The sequence below is a fragment of the Bos indicus genome, chromosome 1 (genome assembly GCF_029378745.1).
Source record: "Bos indicus isolate NIAB-ARS_2022 breed Sahiwal x Tharparkar chromosome 1, NIAB-ARS_B.indTharparkar_mat_pri_1.0, whole genome shotgun sequence".
Taxonomy (NCBI): domain Eukaryota; kingdom Metazoa; phylum Chordata; class Mammalia; order Artiodactyla; family Bovidae; genus Bos; species Bos indicus.
In genome coordinates, this window is record NC_091760.1 from 100,145,351 (window position 1) to 100,163,076 (window position 17,726).

Sequence of the window (17,726 nt, forward strand, 5' to 3'; positions counted from 1 at the left end):
TGCCCTAGGGAATTTAAGTAACAGAATCAATGCAAGCTCATTAGTGAAACAAGCTCAGGAGGTAGTAAAAGGATTAATGGTTTTCTGAAAGCTAGTGAAGGAAATAATATTCTTGCTGCAAAAATAAAGTAGGAAATGAAAATCATTGTGTGAGAATGTAGTTAAGGAATCATATAGCTTCAATAAAACTTCCAAAATGAATCCTGGTTTTTTTTGTTGTTGTTTTTCCTGAAAGTTTGTTAATTTAAATGCAGAGAATCTGAAGGAAAAAAATTGGTGAGATGAGTTACTGTTTGATTTTCAAGTTGAAATATTGCTTAATGAAAAAGAGCTAAAAATCTTCATTGTTTTTAAACTCTTGAAAAAGGTAATTGAAAAACTGTCTTTATGTATATATATACCTGTACGTATATTTACTCTTCATTTCTATGTTTGTTATTAGTTTGATTGCAAGAGAGTATAAATGAGAAGTAGGAAATGTTAAATACATTATGTTCAGATGGAAGTTTGGATCGTGACTGTAGTAATTTATGGATGCACAAACTCTCCCCACACATAAGTGAATGGCATCACGACGCTTGCTTTGCAAAGATTTCTGCCCTTATTTGTAAGTTGATCAGTTTAAGGAGGTCCTAAGAGATTCTGAATGGTTAGGTTTTGGCTTTAAAATATTGATTCAGTTTCTGTATTTCAAAACTAGCTTTCTCTTTCTTATAGGCTGAAAAAGAAAATCCGGGACTCACACAAGACATAATTATGAAAATTTTAGAGAAAAAAAGTGTAGAAGTCAACTTCACAGAGTCCCTTCTTCGAATGGCAGCTGATGATGTAGAAGGTAATCAGAAAGTCTTGTTTAGTTTTCTTACAGATATTGAAAAGCTCTTCCTCCAAATCTTTCTTATTTGATAAAAGTGGCTCCTCTCCTCCCTTCCTCTCCCCTTTCCCTTCTCCTCCCTTCCCTCTTACTGTTAGTGTTATTGTTATTATTTTGAAATGAAAATGGGGGGTTGGCGCAGGAGGTACAAACCCATATAAAATAGAAATGTAGTTCTTTTTATTTTTTGTCAGATTGAGTTACTAGAAGTAAAGCATTTGTTTATGCTGCATGGTTTATTTTTCCCCCTATTAATTAATACGTTTGATGAGTTCTAGTTTAATGAAGAGACAAGCTCTTTGGAATGGTGGTTTTATTTTGTGTTGAGTTTATGTAGATACCAGTTTGAAAGTAATGAGTTTCTTCTTTTTAAACTTTGGTATAGCATGTTTGTGGGGGGTTTTTTTGTTGTCGTTGTTGGCAAGGTAATGTCTCTGCTTTTTATTTATTTATTTATTTTTTAATATAAATTTATTTATTTTAATTGGAGGCTAATTACAATATTGTATTCAAATGTAGGTTTGAGAGAACAATATTACTAATCATCCTTTTGGCCTCTTTTCACATTTTTGCTTTTTAAAATGATTAGAAATGTTTGTGTGCTTGGTCACTAAGTCATGTCCAGTTCTGCAACCCCATGGACTGTAGCCCACCAGGCTCCTCTGTCCGTGGGATTCTCCAGGCAAGAATACTGGAGTGGGTTGCCATCTCCTTCTCCAGGGGATCTTCCCGACCCAGGGTTTGAACCCATTTCAGGGTTTATCAGGCGGATTCTTTACCACTGAGCCACCTAGAAAGCCCTGGGTTTTACTTAAATTTAGTAGTCATTTTCCCTGTAATTTAGAAAAACATAGAGGTATAATATCTCATGTTTATTAAGGGAGAACAAAAATAGATGTTTTAACTGATTCTGTAAATTATGAGAAAGTCCTCATTATTATTCTGGATTGAGCACCTGCAGCCTGTCAGGCCAGGTTGTATTGATGAGTTGGTAGAGTTGTAATGTTTCCAAGCCTACGGTGAATCTGGTTGTGAAGTTTTTGCCTTTGCTGCATCTGACTAAACTTCCTTACCAAAGTTGCTGTTTTTTGATACCAAGCCTTATGTTGGACTTTCTATGGTGGTATTTTTGTTTTAAGTGAGATTTCAAGAATGTGCTGAAGACTTTAGTAGGTTTGGAGTTTTGATGTAATGAGCCGTTGTATGTTGAATGTAGAGGTTTCTTTAATTAAACTCATATTCACCATTGGCAGATATATATTGCCATTGTATTTGTTACAAATGTCATTACTTACCAAATGTTCCTTGTGAAATGTAACTTGAGAGGCCTGAAAAATTTGATTAAGCCTTCCTTTAAAATTTTATTTATTTCTAAGATTTCATGGAATTTCCATTTATCCCATATTGAAGATGTTCATTTTTTTATCTTCTGATATTTTACTTGGAGGGACCCTAATACAACTACTGAACTGAGTTAAACTGTAATTAATTCTGCTTTGCAACCTTGTTCTTCCTAGTTTTCTAGCCTTTTATCTCCCCTCTCACCTCCTTGACCAACACATTGGAAATTCTTAGACTTGAATTTGGCAGCAAGTTGCATAATGTTTTTTACTACGTATTTATTTCATCAGAGTATATGATTGAACGACCAGAGCCAGAATTCCAGGACCTAAATGAAAAGGCACGAGCACTTAAACAAATTCTCAGCAAGATCCCAGATGAGATCAACGACAGAGTGAGGTTTCTGCAGACAATCAAGTAAGCAGCTTCTTGTTTGGTTCTTCTTTTTTAAGTACTTCAAAAGGACCACTCATTTTAGATGTTTTACTGTGGTATGACATTAATTTTAAGTTGAAATATTAATTTGAAATTAAAAATTTGAAAATTACCATATTTTTTATTAATTTCTAAACTGTCTCTGGCTTCTGAGTATAGTAAAATATTTTAGAATGTTTCATTTAAAAGCAGAGAATGGAATGTACATAAACTAGAATGCAGTTTGAACTTCGTAAGTGGAAGAATGTAAATGTCAGATTAAAGTGAAGAGGGTAGTTGAAGAGATTGATAACAAAGGATACAAATACTGTTTTTTATTTCAGAAATAGTTCACGTTATTAGCACAATGGTGTACTCTTAGTTGTAAATAACACTTTCTAATACTGACCAAATTGTGAACCTCCCAAAATCCTTGTATTTGGGATGTAGAGTGAAAGAAATTGAGCTGACACACTTCAGTTCAGCCAGGAAGCATGCTGATGGGCAGCAGCAAGAAGGGTTCTTCTCAAACAGGGACATAGCACCTCCACCCAGGGGCATTCTCAGGGGTGAGAGGGTGGAGGAGTCAGAAGGGAACTCCAAACGTAATTTCTAGATGAGTATTTTTAAACTAAAGAATCTGATAATTTTATTTCACCTCAATGGGTAGAACACAAAACTGGGAATAACTAGTGGGACTATCAGTGCAACCTTTTGTGAAACAAGTAGAAATTGCTAGAAAGGAGTGGGAGGGAGGTTCAAGAGGGTAGGGACAAATGTCTACATGTGGCTGATTCATGTTGTTGTATGGCAGAAACCAACACAGCACTGTAAAGCAATTATCTTCCAATTAAAACAAGTTTAAAAAAGCAGGTAAGCACTACTGGAACCAGACTGTGTAAAAAATTGCTAGAAAGGAAGGATTTAGCACAGATTTTTTTCTGGAAGAAGCTGCAACATAACATTATATCTTTCAAGAACTGAAGGAGGCTCCCCTGGAATAAATATTACCATACATCTCACAGGAAGAGTGTTCTTTGTAATTCACATAGCAAAATTATATTTTAGCTGATTGGCTACATTTTATTGGGATAGAGGGAGGAGTGTGACCCATTTTAGAAAATGATGGTAATAGGTACCAACTCGGCTATCAAGGAATGACTGTGTTCTTTTTGGTCCTCTGATTGAGGATCAGAAAGTACAAAAGACTCCATTGACTAGTCAAAGTCCATGTCACCGAGACTAAGACCTTAAGGTAAATATTTTTACTTTTATTGGCAAGCCTCAGCTTTCTTTAGTAGTTTTTATTACAGATTTTTATTTTCAGTTTTGTGTAAAGTGAACATGTTTGGCCTGTAAAAGGATAATTGTCAGTGATCTCAAACACAGCTGTTTAAACACGTATTTCTAGAATTTTTAAATAATATAATTTATTTCGATAATCATATGCTACATCTCTATCACCTGGTTGGAACTTAAGCAGACTGACTCCAAGGACTTCTCTGGTGCTTGCCAATCATAGAGATTCATAATGTCAGTCTAATCAAGTGATTGAAAAAAAGAATGTTTCTGCTGTTTGGAAGAGGCCTGGTAAAGGACATCCTGTATATTGGATGTCAGTAGGTAAGAGGGAAAATAGCGTTGTGGTTGAAGCTGGAAGTGAGATGGTATGCCCAGAACCCTCAGCCTGCTATTTTGATACCCTCTTTCCACTTCAAGGACTCCCGGACTCATCTCTGCTAAACCCATTGTTACTGTAAAGAGAGAGAGTTTGAAAACTACTTTATTACCAGCCACATTTTAATCATAAGGAAGTCGATGTCAAGAGTCTCTGAGCCTTGTCCTTAGTCATTGACAGAGGCTGAATTAGGGTCTTGTCTCTTATTTATGGGGCAATAATAGTATTTCGTTCTGTTTTCTGGAATGTGCTCCGCACAACTGAATTAAGATTACTGGCAATTAACATTTATTTTGTATCCATTTTAAGAGGGATAACTTGCCGTGGAAATTTTGTTGATAATATGTATTGTTTCTAAGACTGAAATTTAACCATGTGTGTATTAGCATGGATGGCTGTGGCTATTTGTATCACTGACACATATAGATAAGTTTTGATATATATTGTTACTGCTGTTAATTGTTTGAAAAATTAGTGGATAAAATTGAGCCGAAATAAAAACAGTTTATCCTTCAAGCACAGCAAATTGTGCAGTTTTTATTTTACTTTCTCATACTTAAGGTGAATATCCTCTTCTCTCATTATTTTCACAATACTTCTCAATATACCTATATCAAATACTTACTGTCTTAGCACTGTACAAAATGCTGTGTGAGAAAGTAACTCCTGTCAGATGACAAATATCTGTATATACCGGCAAACCTAGGTTTGACTTGCTAACAGTTTGCTTTGTGACCTTGCTAAGTTGCTTAGCTTCTGTGACTCTAGTTTCTGCCTGTGAAGATGAGGGTAACGGTTGTGAATTGGAAATGTATACATAGTGCCTAGCACAGAATCTAGCACCACAGCACATAAAGCATTGTGAAATAAGATTTGTTTTTTCCCTCTATGAAGTTGAAGAGGAAAAATGATTTGATTAATGTTTCTGTTTGACTGCATTTGAGCTTATGCAAATACTTTATAAAATTAGTTCTTAGGATACTTTCCAATTAATAGATAACTAGTGGAATCTGGATTTAATAGTCCAGAAATCTCTGCATTTAACTCTTTACCCTTATCTATATTTGAATATTCATAGGTGAGGGTTTGTAAGGGTTGGTTTTGATGATGGCCTCAAAATAGCTTTTCCGGGGTGTCCAGTCTAGACCAAACTGAACATACAGCATAGGAATTTCCTTCCTGCAGTATGTTTGTATAAACATAATTACACAAATTTGGGTGACAGAAGTTCTACTGTCCCATGCAAGTTTTTTGTAAGATGTATTACATTTCTTCTGATGCCTCTTGCCCTTTTCAGTATATATGTTTCCCCAAAGTTGTCCCACGAAATACATGCAAGTTGCTAAAATTCCTTCCTACTCTATCCATCCTATATGTCTCTTATCGCAGAATTCATAAACTCCAAACTCTGCATGTGCTTAGTCGCTCCGTTGTGTCCAGCTCTTTGCAACCCCATAGACTGTAGCGTGACAGGCTCCTCTGTCCGTGGGATTCTCCAGACAAGAATACTGGAGTGTGTTGCCATGCACTTCTCCAGGGGATCTTCCCAACCCAGGGATGCACTACAATTGTTTTACCCCTCAGGTTTTCCTCAGTTTTTTATTTGTTTAATTGTCTGAAGTTGTGTGTGCGTGTGCGCGCGCGTGTGTACTGGTATTTTCTCTTCAGGACACAGACCCTCAGGTTGTTAACTACCTTCTCTGGTGCAAACCTTAGTGCTGTAAATGAAGGTGCATTTCTGTGTACACACAGATCATCTAATATTTGACATGAATTGCTGCAGATTATCGTAGAGAAGGCCAGGCCTAGGGACAATCTTGGTCTTTATAAAGCTCTGTGGCAAATAGTGGATCAAAGCTCAACATTAGGTTCTGAGTTCCCAAACAGTAGTTTCCAAACTTGGTTCATCAGCAGAATCATGTGGGGAGCTTTTTTCTCTTTTGAAGTACAGATTCCCAATATTCCATAAAGTACACTACAAAATATGGTTGTCTTATAAACAGCTGTCTGATTACTGTAATTTGCTTTATTGTATTCCTTTTGAATAAGCTTACTTCAAACCCACAGGTGTTTGAAGAATCTTCCATATCCAGAGATTGGACATTTTTTAATTTGTTGAAATTGTCATTTTTCTCACATAATAGGATGGTTGTACGACACCGTCATTAAGCAGTAGGGGGCTTAATGCCTGTCACAGCAATACAGGGATACAGCTTTCCTGAAAACATAAAGGAACAGTTAATGTAACTAAAAATTGTTATTACTAGAGGTCAAAAAAAAAGAGTGGACAGGTATAATTTCTACGTAAACTTATTGTCCTTTTTGAATATCTGATGTTTTAATGTTTCAGCCTGTTACCGACGAGTGACTTACAAGAGGTAATAAGGAAATATTTATTGAAATATTGAATTAGAAGGTCATTACTACTGCAGAATAAGCTAAAATGCTTTTTTATACTAAAAGCTTTTATATTTGTAATTTTTAGAATTTCCATATGCTTATTTACTAAAAATAAACTGTGAAACACACAGAAAAATCTGGACACGGAGCTTTTTGGTTTTCTTTAAATAGTTTAGCTGAAATTTTTAAGTATGAAATAACTAAAATCTGACATTTGTGATTAAAAGGTAGGTAATAAAAGGTTGTGTTTTGGGTAGTCTAGACTGATGTTTTACTAATTCATCTCCTTACACTTGCATTGCATTTGAACAGCAAAATTTGTAGCAGTTAACAGCTAAGAGAATGGATATGAAAAAGAGAAGATTTGCCTTAGAGACTGAGAGGCTGTTTGAGAATACAGAATTACAATAAGTTCAGTTTGCTAGAATATTGCTATGAAGTTAGAACACGGAAATTGAAAAGGGCGTACATAGAAAAGATGAGAATTTTTAAAAATGATACAGGGATAGGAAGAAAAGTCAACTCAAATGAGAATGATTGATTTCTTCTCTCTTTAGAAAGGGGAGAAAAATGCTGATGCACATGTAGTCAAAGGATGATTGTTGGAAAGGTTAAGGTAGAAGAATATTCTGATTTGTCTCTCCCAGAAATATAAATATATTTTCTAAGGAAAATAGTGACAGCAAAGATTTGAAAGAGGAGAATATGTGGTTGTTAGAGAGGAGGCTAGATAAATGTGTCTTAAGGGAGAATAGCTACATCTGAGGAGGAAATATTTTAAACATCGAAACTATCAGGTCTATAATTTGAAGTGTTTTAAATACAGGAATGAGTTACATGTAATAGCAAAATTTCATATAATTGTTCATGAGATGGCAAAAGTGAATAATACAGTTGCTCAAATTCACCTACATGAGAAAGGAAAAGTCATAACAGGAAAAGATGAGAGTCAGAGGTCTCTTATAAATTTGAGTAGGTAATGCTAAATAAAATGAAAATGTTTTGGGAAAGTTGATGTTAGTTGTGTAGTATTTCCTCAGCAGTGCAAAAGTAGCTGGGATCACAGGAGGACACAGGCTAAATCCCCCACTTAACCAGCCAGTCAAATATTTGGCTTGATACAGTATTCATATGGTAATTAAGTATAGTGATTCTTAAACATAGCTGTGTATAGAGACTTCTTTCAAATGAAACTGATTTTAAGAAGATTCTTTTTTTTCCTCACCCAACAGGGATATAGCTAGTGCAATAAAAGAACTTCTTGATACAGTAAACAATGTCTTCAAGAAATACCAATACCAGAACCGCAGGGTAAGTTTAGTAGAAACCTTACAAGCTGCCACCTCAGATATTGGTTTACATCTAGTTGTTTTATTGAATAATAAGACTGTTGAATTATTGAAAATGGTTTTTTATCATTAATGACTGGATTTGTCCTTGAATTTGAATGTGCTGTTAAATGTGTATTTAAGTGAATACTCCTAAAACTGATTATCTGTAATATAAGGTGTATTCTTAATTCTGTGTAATCTTCTGTCTCTGACTTTGGCCTTTGTGTTATTTCTCTTTTCTTACTTGTTTTTTATTTTTTTATTATTATTATTTTTGATGTCTGTAGGCACTCGAACATCAAAAGAAAGAATTCGTAAAGTACTCTAAAAGTTTCAGTGATACTCTGAAAACCTATTTTAAAGATGGCAAGTAAGTATTATCATTTATCCCCCTTTTAAAATTATAAAATTATGTGGCTTTCTATAATACTGAAACCATATATATTTAACTCTTTTACTATATTATTAATACTTAAGTGAACTACTAAGATAGACTATTAAAAATGGAAAGGGGGTGTTTGATAATCCAGCCATGACTATAGTCTGGAGCTGCAGTTGCAGACTTTTTCTGAAAAGGGCCAGATGGCAGATATTTTAACTTGGTGAGCTTGTTGCAGCTATAGCACTTCACCTCTGCTGCTGTAGTGCAGAAGCAGCTGTAGACAATTCGGAAACAAGTGAGCATTTTTATGGCTGAGTTCTAATAAACACTTACTTTATAGACACTGAATTGAATAATTTTCAACTGTCTCATAATATTATTTTGATTTTTTAAAAATTTTTACTGTTTAAAAATGTAAAAGTATTCCTAACTTTCAGGCCATACAGTAGTGAGATTTGGCTTACTGGGCTACTTTACCAACCCCTGAAGCAGTGATTCTCAAACTTTAATAGCCTCAGGGTCATCTGGAGGGCTTGTTATAGACAAAATGTTTTTGGGTCCTACCCAGAGTTTCTGATTCTGTTGGTCTAGGGTGGGCCCAGGAAGTAACATTTCTAAGAAATTTCTAGATGATATGAATGCTACAGGTCTGTTAAGAACTGTTGTACTATAGTTAAAACAGTGGTTCTCAATCCTTTTTGCACATTAAAATCACTTGTATTCAGTGTTTTAAAATCCCAGTGCCTTGACACCCCACCTTCAGAGCTTCTGATTCCATTGGCTTGAGTGGGCCCAGGCTCAGGTGTTTTTTAAAAGTACTTCATGTGTTTTTAAAGGGCCACAAAAGGTTGTGATCCACTGTCCTAGAAGAGAGGCTTTCTGTAAGACAGAAAGTATACTAAAAAGGTAAATTAGATATTATTTTAAAATCTACATATACTCGGCTACAGAACATTCTAGAAAACCAAAAAATACTATGTGATTTATGTATAATACACATGTACATACAATGTATAAACTGATCCAAAGGCTATGTCTTCTGCAACCTCATACTTTATAGAGAATTCTTTGTATCTCAAATAGAATTTTGTGGACAAGACCATTTTCTATCAGTGCTTGAAGCAGAAGAATAAACAGTGATTATTTCAGCTATTGTTGGCAGGGAGCTTTAACATCCTGTCCCACCACTGACATTGTAAGATCCTGATATCCATGTCAAACTATTACAGTATTATTGTAGTAATATTAAAAAGTAATAAAATACATTAAAAAGGTATAATGATTTTCAGAGTCATTTTTAATAGTTCAAACAGATTGAAATATTTCCATTTTATTACAAATTAAAGATATTGAGCTAAATATTATTAATAATTTTGTGTTGTTTAATACTGCTATTCAGGTTGTGTAAAGGAAAATGTACCTTGTTGATTTAGTTTAATAAGCTGGCAGGTGTGTTCTGAAAATAAACTTACACCTGTTTTTCCTTGGTCTCCTCTGCTAAGTCCAAATAACCAAAAAGCACATCAAAAGAATAATTTGCATTAAGGAGATTATTTATGATACTGATTAATTAAGAACAACATGGGAAAAGCACATTAAAAGGTAGAAATTCATTTAGAGCATAACTTTGATTAATGTGAAATTATTTACTCTCATCCCTGTTTGTACAGTAGAATCACTTGGGTTCAGTTTTTAAAAATCTTTGTCCTTAGTCCCAAAGTTATTTTTAACAGCTTAAACAGGCATATGGATTATTCAGGTTCCCTGCTACTACTTTTTCTCCGTTCAGCAGCTTCCTTTAATTTACCATTATTTGCATATGAATAACATACCACAAGTTTTCTCCCTGTGTCCTCAAAGTTGAAAATTATTAATTAGAGCTTGATCTTTGAGCCATTTTTCAATAGGAGGATGAATTTGCATTGATTCATTTAATTTTTCCTAGGCCCCCTTTGTTGAGGAATGCCTAAGATAAAGATACTGTCAGCCCTTCGTATCCATAGGTTCCAAATCCCTTTGTTATTGTTTAGTTGCTCAGTGTCCAACTCTTTTGTCCCCCATGGACTGTAGCCCTGCAGGCTCCTCTGTCCATGGGATTTCCCAAGCCAGAATGCTGGGGTGGGTAGCCTTCTCCCCAGGAGAAGGTGATCTTCCCAACCCAGAGATCAAGCCAGCGTCTCCTGCATTGCAGGCGGGTTCTTTACCACTGAGCCACCTGGGAAACTCCAAGTCCCTGTATTCAACCAGTTGAAAATTTTTGGAGAAAGAAATTCCAGAAAGTTTCATGGCATTTATATTGTACTTCAGCTATTTACATTGCATTTACACTATATTAAGAATAACAAGTAATCTAGAGATATTACTGGAGGATGTGCCTAGGTTATTTGCAAATACTACACCATTATATATAAGGGACTTGAGCATCCACAGATTCTGGTTTCTGAGGGGACTCCTGGAACCAGTCCTTCTCTGATACTAAGGGGTGATTGTACAAGCTTATGCTCCTGAGAAACTGATAAGGGCATGCAGGGGGACTAGCATCAGCTCTGTGCTCCAGATCACATGAGGATGGGCTGATAGAAAATGTGGTTCAGAATGAAGTAATTTTTAAGAACATACTTTTACACATTGTCAACTCTTAAATATTGAAACCACATGATTATTTTGTTTTAAAAGTATATTAATTCTAAAAGTAATTCAATTTTTTTTGAAGGAAGGTAAGGATAGGGATGAATCAGATTCAAAGTAATGAACCTTTTCCCAAGTATCATCCCATTGATATACAAATTTTGAGACTGAATATGGTATTTTAGCAGGTCTTATTTTGATAACTTCTGTGAAATCACAGCTGGAGACTACGTTCGAATCCTCCTCTTTGGCCAGTTACATGTTTGACCTATAAAATGAACTCTGGTTGTTGAGGCACCACCCATCATTAGCAGCCCACCAACACCTTATTGCCAGCCAGGACCACTAGGGGGCAGTAACTCCTAGATAGTTTCCAATAATGCAGGACACTTCCAAGCTGTGATAAAAGTTGCTACTCAGTACTAACTTGCATTTGTTGTTGTTGTTGTTCTTAAATAGATTTTATTGCTGCTGCTAGTCGGGCATTTTAAGTATAAATATTTTTAAAGGATTAATTTTTTGGATAAAATTAATACTTACTCTTTTTTTTTTTTTGAAACAGGGCAATAAATGTGTTCATAAGTGCCAACCGACTAATTCATCAAACCAACTTGATACTTCAGACCTTCAAAACTGTGGCCTGAGAGTTGTATATGTTAAGAGATGTACTTCTCAGTGGCAGTATTGGACTGCCTTTATCTGTAAATTTTAAAGTTTGACTGTATAAATTATCAGTCCCTCCTGAAGGGATTTAATAATCCAGGATGTTGAATGGGATTATTGCCATCTTACACCATATTTTTGTAAAATGTAGCTTAATCATAATCTCACACTGAAGATTTTGCATCACTTTTGCTATTATCATTCTTTTAAGAATTATAAGCCAAAAGAATTTACGCCTTAATGTGTCATTATATAACATTCCTTAATTGTAAATATTGGTGTTTGTTTCTGACATTTTAACTTGAAAGCGATATGCTGCAAGATAATGTATTTAACAATATTTGGTGGCAAATATTCAATAAATAGTTTACATCTGTTAAACATTTCTTTACTTGAAAAAATGCATATATATATGTGAATATATATATGATCAGAAGACCAAGACGACTTGGTGTAATGTCTAAAGAACTTCTAAGGGGAGCTTATTAGCAGTTTATCGGATAATAAAGCAACAAGAATTCGTATTTTTTTGTCCTTAATCACTCTGGGCAAAAAGTAGTTGATGGAGATATTTTTGTTAGTTACTATATTTGAGGTACTGAGTATTTTTCCAACCTTTGTTTTAAGAGACTTACGAGAAGCAGATGGCAGTGTGTAGTGTCTTCACATTCTGCTGCCATTTTTGAGCTCTGTGACAATGTAAGATTAAGTCTTTCTGGTATGCTGGGCCCTAATAAGCTTTGCGCCTTTTTTCCATAAATAGCCACAACTAATAGTAATTTGAAGCTATACCAATGCTAGTTGGTCTGAAATTGTCATGAGTGTTAATAATATTATATACACTCTTTAAATATGTACAGTTTTGTTTCACCATAGAGAAATTCTAAGGAAATTATGTATCAAGTATTCATGTTAAGTGATTTCATTTTTCAATTATGATAAAATAAAGGAAAAAATCAGAATTTGTTTATCTTTTATAAAGATTTTAAATGTTAAACTAATTTCTGTTGAAAATATAAATTTTTTGCTGTAATGCAATTTATTCTTTAAAATTTCCCCATTTTAGAAAATAGATTTTTAAAGAATTGCTGTCATTAGCAATACAAAAGGAAATCATCCACTTAGCTGTAAACAGGAAACGTGGAAGAAAGCAAAAAAACTGATAGACGATTGAATGAAATATCATAACTTACAGACATTATACTGATTTTTTTTCTTCAGTGATACTTAGTTAGTAAAACACGTATAATTGGTGATTTTAATACTGTGTATTTTAGGCATAAGCTGTTTTTCACTCTTGGAAGCAGATGAATGGTGATTTGCAAAACAGACTTGTGAATATATGAAGAAAAGAAATACTGCTTTTCTTTTCTTTGAGCAGCAGACTTTTCTAACATGAATGAGTACTATCTGTCTTCCTGTTTTCCCTCCTTAAGAAAACTCACCTGTTAACCAGTCATGCCTCAGCTCATCTTTTTTTTTTTTTTTAATGGTTATCTTTTTATTCTACTATGCAGTATCTCCATTTTTTTTTTTTTTTCCATTTTCATGAAATTTACCTCCAGAAAGGAGATTTAGTCTCAGGATAATTCAGTTTCTTACACGATCCTAGTGGTTTGTGTTTTGGGGTCAGGGAGTCAGATACAACTCTAGAGAACAGAAACGTGGCTCCCGAGGGAAGGAAGAAAGGAGACGTTTGTTGAGCACCTCTGTAGCAAGCATTTTTCTAGAGTCATCAATTTCTTATAATTCTCTTTGCAGTCCTATGACTTTGTCGTCTGCCTTGCAGTTGAGGAAACTGGCTAAGAGAGCTTCAGTTACAAAACTACAAAACTGGTAATTGCTAGAGCTAGGACTTGAATTCAACATTTGTCTCCAGATTCCACACTCTTTCAACTGAACTGTACTTTATCCATTGCCTAAAATGCAGTGTTCGGTTACAGTTTCCTTAACCAAGCTGACATAGCAAGAAATGAGAAAAGACATTGTGATAAGTCTTTTTCATAAATCTTAAATTTATTTTAAAGAGGCCTCCTTTTATTTGAGACCATAACTATGTTTTAGATGTTTAAAATGCCTTCTCACAGTATTTTTAAACAAAGTGATATAATTGTAGTTTGGGGTTTTTTCACGATTGCATTATTGTGATAACCTTGTTTGGCAAAATGAGGTTGGTATCCCAGTGTAAGGCCTTCCTAATTGGTTACTAACTTTTCATATGGAAATAATTTCAAGTTGATGGCAAATTTACCAAAACTTAGCAAGAGGAACAATAGTGCAAAGAACATCAACACGTCTTTTATCTAGATTGACCTATTGTTAAGATTTTACCATTTTTATTTTGTCATTTGTGTGTTTTCCTTCTCTTAAACTCCTGGGTCAGTTTACCCTGGGTCATTTCCATGGCTTTTTTTCTTTCATGGTGTTTACTTGTGTTTTTGAAAAATATAGTCTTCTGTCTCTTGCCCACTCCTTGCTTTATAATAGAATATTCCTTATTTTGGGTTTCCTCATGATTAGATTCAATTTATGCATTCTTGGTCAGAATACTATAAGGTGACCCATCTGCTCCTCACTGATGGTAATTTTGGTCACTCGGTCAAGGTGGTGGTCAATTTCTCAAATGTATAGTTACTGTTTTTATCTTGCACTTGATAAGCGATCTGAGGAAGCGGTAAAGAATCTGTCTGTCAGTGTAGGAGACTCAGGTTGGATCCCTGAGTGGGGAAGATCCCCTGGAAAAGGAAATGTTAATCCACTCCAGTATTCTTGCCTCGGAAATCACATGGACAAGGAGCCTGGCGGGCTACAATCCATGGGGTCGCAAAGAGCTGCACACGATTAGCAGCCAAGTAGCAACATCAGTGTTTTACCCCCAGCATTTAGTATCCGTTGATGATTCTTGCTTATTCAGTCTTTACTTTGATGGTTTCAAAATGGTGATTTTCCCAATGCCCGTTGACACTGTTCTACTGTCTAAATATGAACCTTCCTTTCTCTCCACCCTCTTATTCATCCATATCTACCCACATGAATTTTTAAACTTATTTTGGTTTTCTATTTTTTCAATGGCTTATAATTCATTATTTATTTTGATACTTAAATGGTCTTAGATTTGATCAGTATGAGGACCTTCTATTTCAATCTGACTTCTGTGTCCTTGTGGCTTCCACTTAATCTTTTTTTTTTTCTTTCCGTAAGTACATTATCTTAAGTATGTCCCACAATTTGGAATCAGCGGTTTTTCCAGGGAACCCTGAGGGATGATAAGAGATACACAGGTCTGGCTACTGAGTGGGCTCATTACTACTGGACATTGTCTGCTTCTAGGCTGATTCAGACAACTAGGAAATGTGCGTGTACAAACATGTACATACAAATCTGCATGTACATGTACATTTTACATGTTATATGCGTATTATGTGTGATTTCAGAAATCGTGAGTTCACAGTAATACCTCCAATTGCAATCCATCCTCCTAGGGTTCACTCTTACATTCGCATTCCATATTTCTATGTCTCTTCCCCAGAATCCCAACTCCCCGAAACATCAGTATTCACTTGTTCAGTCCTATAGTATATTCGAAATAGTTTTAGAATTTCTTTTGCCCTATCAATGTAGAAAGCACACTTAAAAGATGATAAGATCATTTACAGTTCTTTCACTGTACTCTGCCCAAGACTGAGGATATGTAATTACATTCTGTGTTTATGAGTTACTTGGATCAATCCTTTTTTTCTCCGTCACTGTGATTATGTACTTTATTCTAAATAAATTGGGTTCATTTGTTTCAGTTTTCTTCCAGCTTTAAGGTTCCTTCCCCTGACTCACCCACACCACCCACTTCACATCCTTACACATTTATTTATTAAGAATATATAGAACATTAGCATGCTTCTAAACATAAGAACTGTAACTTAAACATAAGAACTGTACCAAAAAGTATACTAGAGAAGTGTCACTCATACCCTTCTGCGCCACTTCCCACCGTGCCAAGTAGGTATCCAACTCCACTGTTTTTTGATGTTTATCCATGTTTCTTTTTTGAAAAAAAATATGGTTTCATATCCCTCCTTTCTTATCCAAAAGATAGAATTCATGCAGGGAAACCAACCCTCCCAGTTTGCTTCAGTTCAGTTCAGTCGCTCAGTCATGTCTGACTCTTTGCAACCCCATGAATCGCAGCACGTCAGGCCTCCCTGTCAATCACCAATTCCCAGAGTTTACCCACACTCATGTCCATCGAGTTGGTGATGCCATCCAGCCATCTCATCCTCTATCGTCCCCTTCTCCTGCCCCCAAACCCTCCCAGCATCAGGGTCTTTTCCAATGAGTCGGCTCTTTGCATGAGGTGGTCAAAGTATTGGAGTTTCAGCTTCAGCATCAGTCCTTCCAATGAACACCCAGGACTGATCTCCTTTAGAATGGACGGGTTGGATCGCCTTGAAGTCCAAGAGACTCTCAAGAGTCTTCAACACCACAGTTCAAAAGCATCAATTCTTCGGCACTCAGCTTTCTTCACAGTCCAACTCTCACATCCATACATGACCACTGGAAAAACCATAGCCATGACTAGACGGACCTTTGTTGGCAAAGTAATGTCTCTGCTTTTCAATATGCTATCTAGGTTGGCTTTCCTTCCAAGCAGTAAGTGTCTTTTAATTTCATGGCTGCAATCAGCATCTGCAGTGATTTTGGACCCCCCAAAAATAAAGTCTGACACTGTTTCCACTGTTTCCCCATCTATTTCCTATGAAGTGATGTGACCAGATGCCATGATCTTCGTTTTCTGAATGTTGAGCTTTAAGCCAACTTTTTTACTCTCCTCTTTCACTTTCATCAAGAGGGTTTTTAGTTCCTCTTCATATTCTGCCATAAGGGTGGTGTCATCTGCATATCTGAGGTTATTGCTTAGGACCGCTGTTTCTTGGCACATGGATTATTTACTGCAAAATCTGGAAGAATCAGGCAAATTGGGAGAATTAGTCATTTAATATACATGCTTTTATAAAATGCAACTTTATTGGTGTATGGTTTACATATATGCCTTCACAAAAATAAGGTATAATTCAGTGTCATAAGTAAGTTAAGTTGCTCAGTCGTGTCTCTTTGCGACCCCATGAATCGCAGCTCGCCAGGCCTCCCTGTCCATCACCAACTCCCAGAGTTCACTCAGACTCACGTCCATCGAGTCAGTGATGTTATCCAGCCATCTCGTCCTCCGTCGTCCCCTTCTCCTCCTGCCCCCAATCCCTCCCAGCATCAGAGTCTTTTCCAATGAGTCAACTCTTCGCATGAGGTGGCCAAAGTACTGGAGTTTCAGCTTTAGCATCAGTCCTTCCAAAGAAATCCCAGGGCTGATCTCCTTTAGAATGGACTGGTTGGATCTCCTTGCAGTCCAAGAGACTCTCAAGAGTCTTCTCCAACACCACAGTTCATAAGCATCAATTCTTCGGTGCTCAGCCTTCTTCACAGTCCAACTCTCACATCCATACATGACCACAGGAAAAACCATAGCCTTGACTAGATGGACCTTTGTTGGCAAAGTAATGTCTCTGCTTTTCAATATGCTATCTAGGTTGGTCATAGCTTTCCTTCCAAGCAGTAGGTGTCTTTTAATTTCATGGCTGCAGTCAGCATCTGCAGTGATTTTGCACCCCCAAAAAATAAAGTCTAACACTGTTTCCACTCATCTATCTCCCATGAAGTGATGGGACCAGATGCCATGATCTTAGTTTTCTGAATGTTGAGCTTTAAGCCAACTTTTTCACTCTCCACTTTCACTTTCATCAAGAGGCTTTTTAGTTCCTCTTCACTTTCTGCCATAAGGGTGGTGTCATCTGCATATATTAGGTTATTGATATTTCTCCCGACAATCTTGATTCCAGCTTGTGTTTCTTCCAGTCCAGCGTTTCTCATGATGTACTTTGCATATAAGTTAAATAAGATTCACCCATTTTAAGAGTTGTGCAACCTGACCACAATTATAGAATACTTTTATCATCCTGGAAAAAG

General features: G+C 35.9%; 1 protein-coding gene across 2 annotated transcripts in view; it reads left to right on the forward strand.

Moving 5' to 3' along the window:
* Positions 1-15,509, forward strand: part of PDCD10 (programmed cell death 10) — a 51,253-nt gene extending 35,744 nt beyond the window's left edge. For both annotated transcript variants that reach the window (XM_019959916.2, XM_019959921.2), the window contains 5 exons: positions 718-835; positions 2,506-2,632; positions 7,940-8,018; positions 8,326-8,408; positions 11,611-15,509. In XM_019959916.2, the coding sequence (XP_019815475.1) occupies positions 718-835; positions 2,506-2,632; positions 7,940-8,018; positions 8,326-8,408; positions 11,611-11,692 (489 nt within the window). In that variant the 3' untranslated portion in view covers positions 11,693-15,509. The remainder of the gene's footprint in view (positions 1-717; positions 836-2,505; positions 2,633-7,939; positions 8,019-8,325; positions 8,409-11,610) is intronic.
* Positions 15,510-17,726: the final 2,217 nt, after the last annotated feature.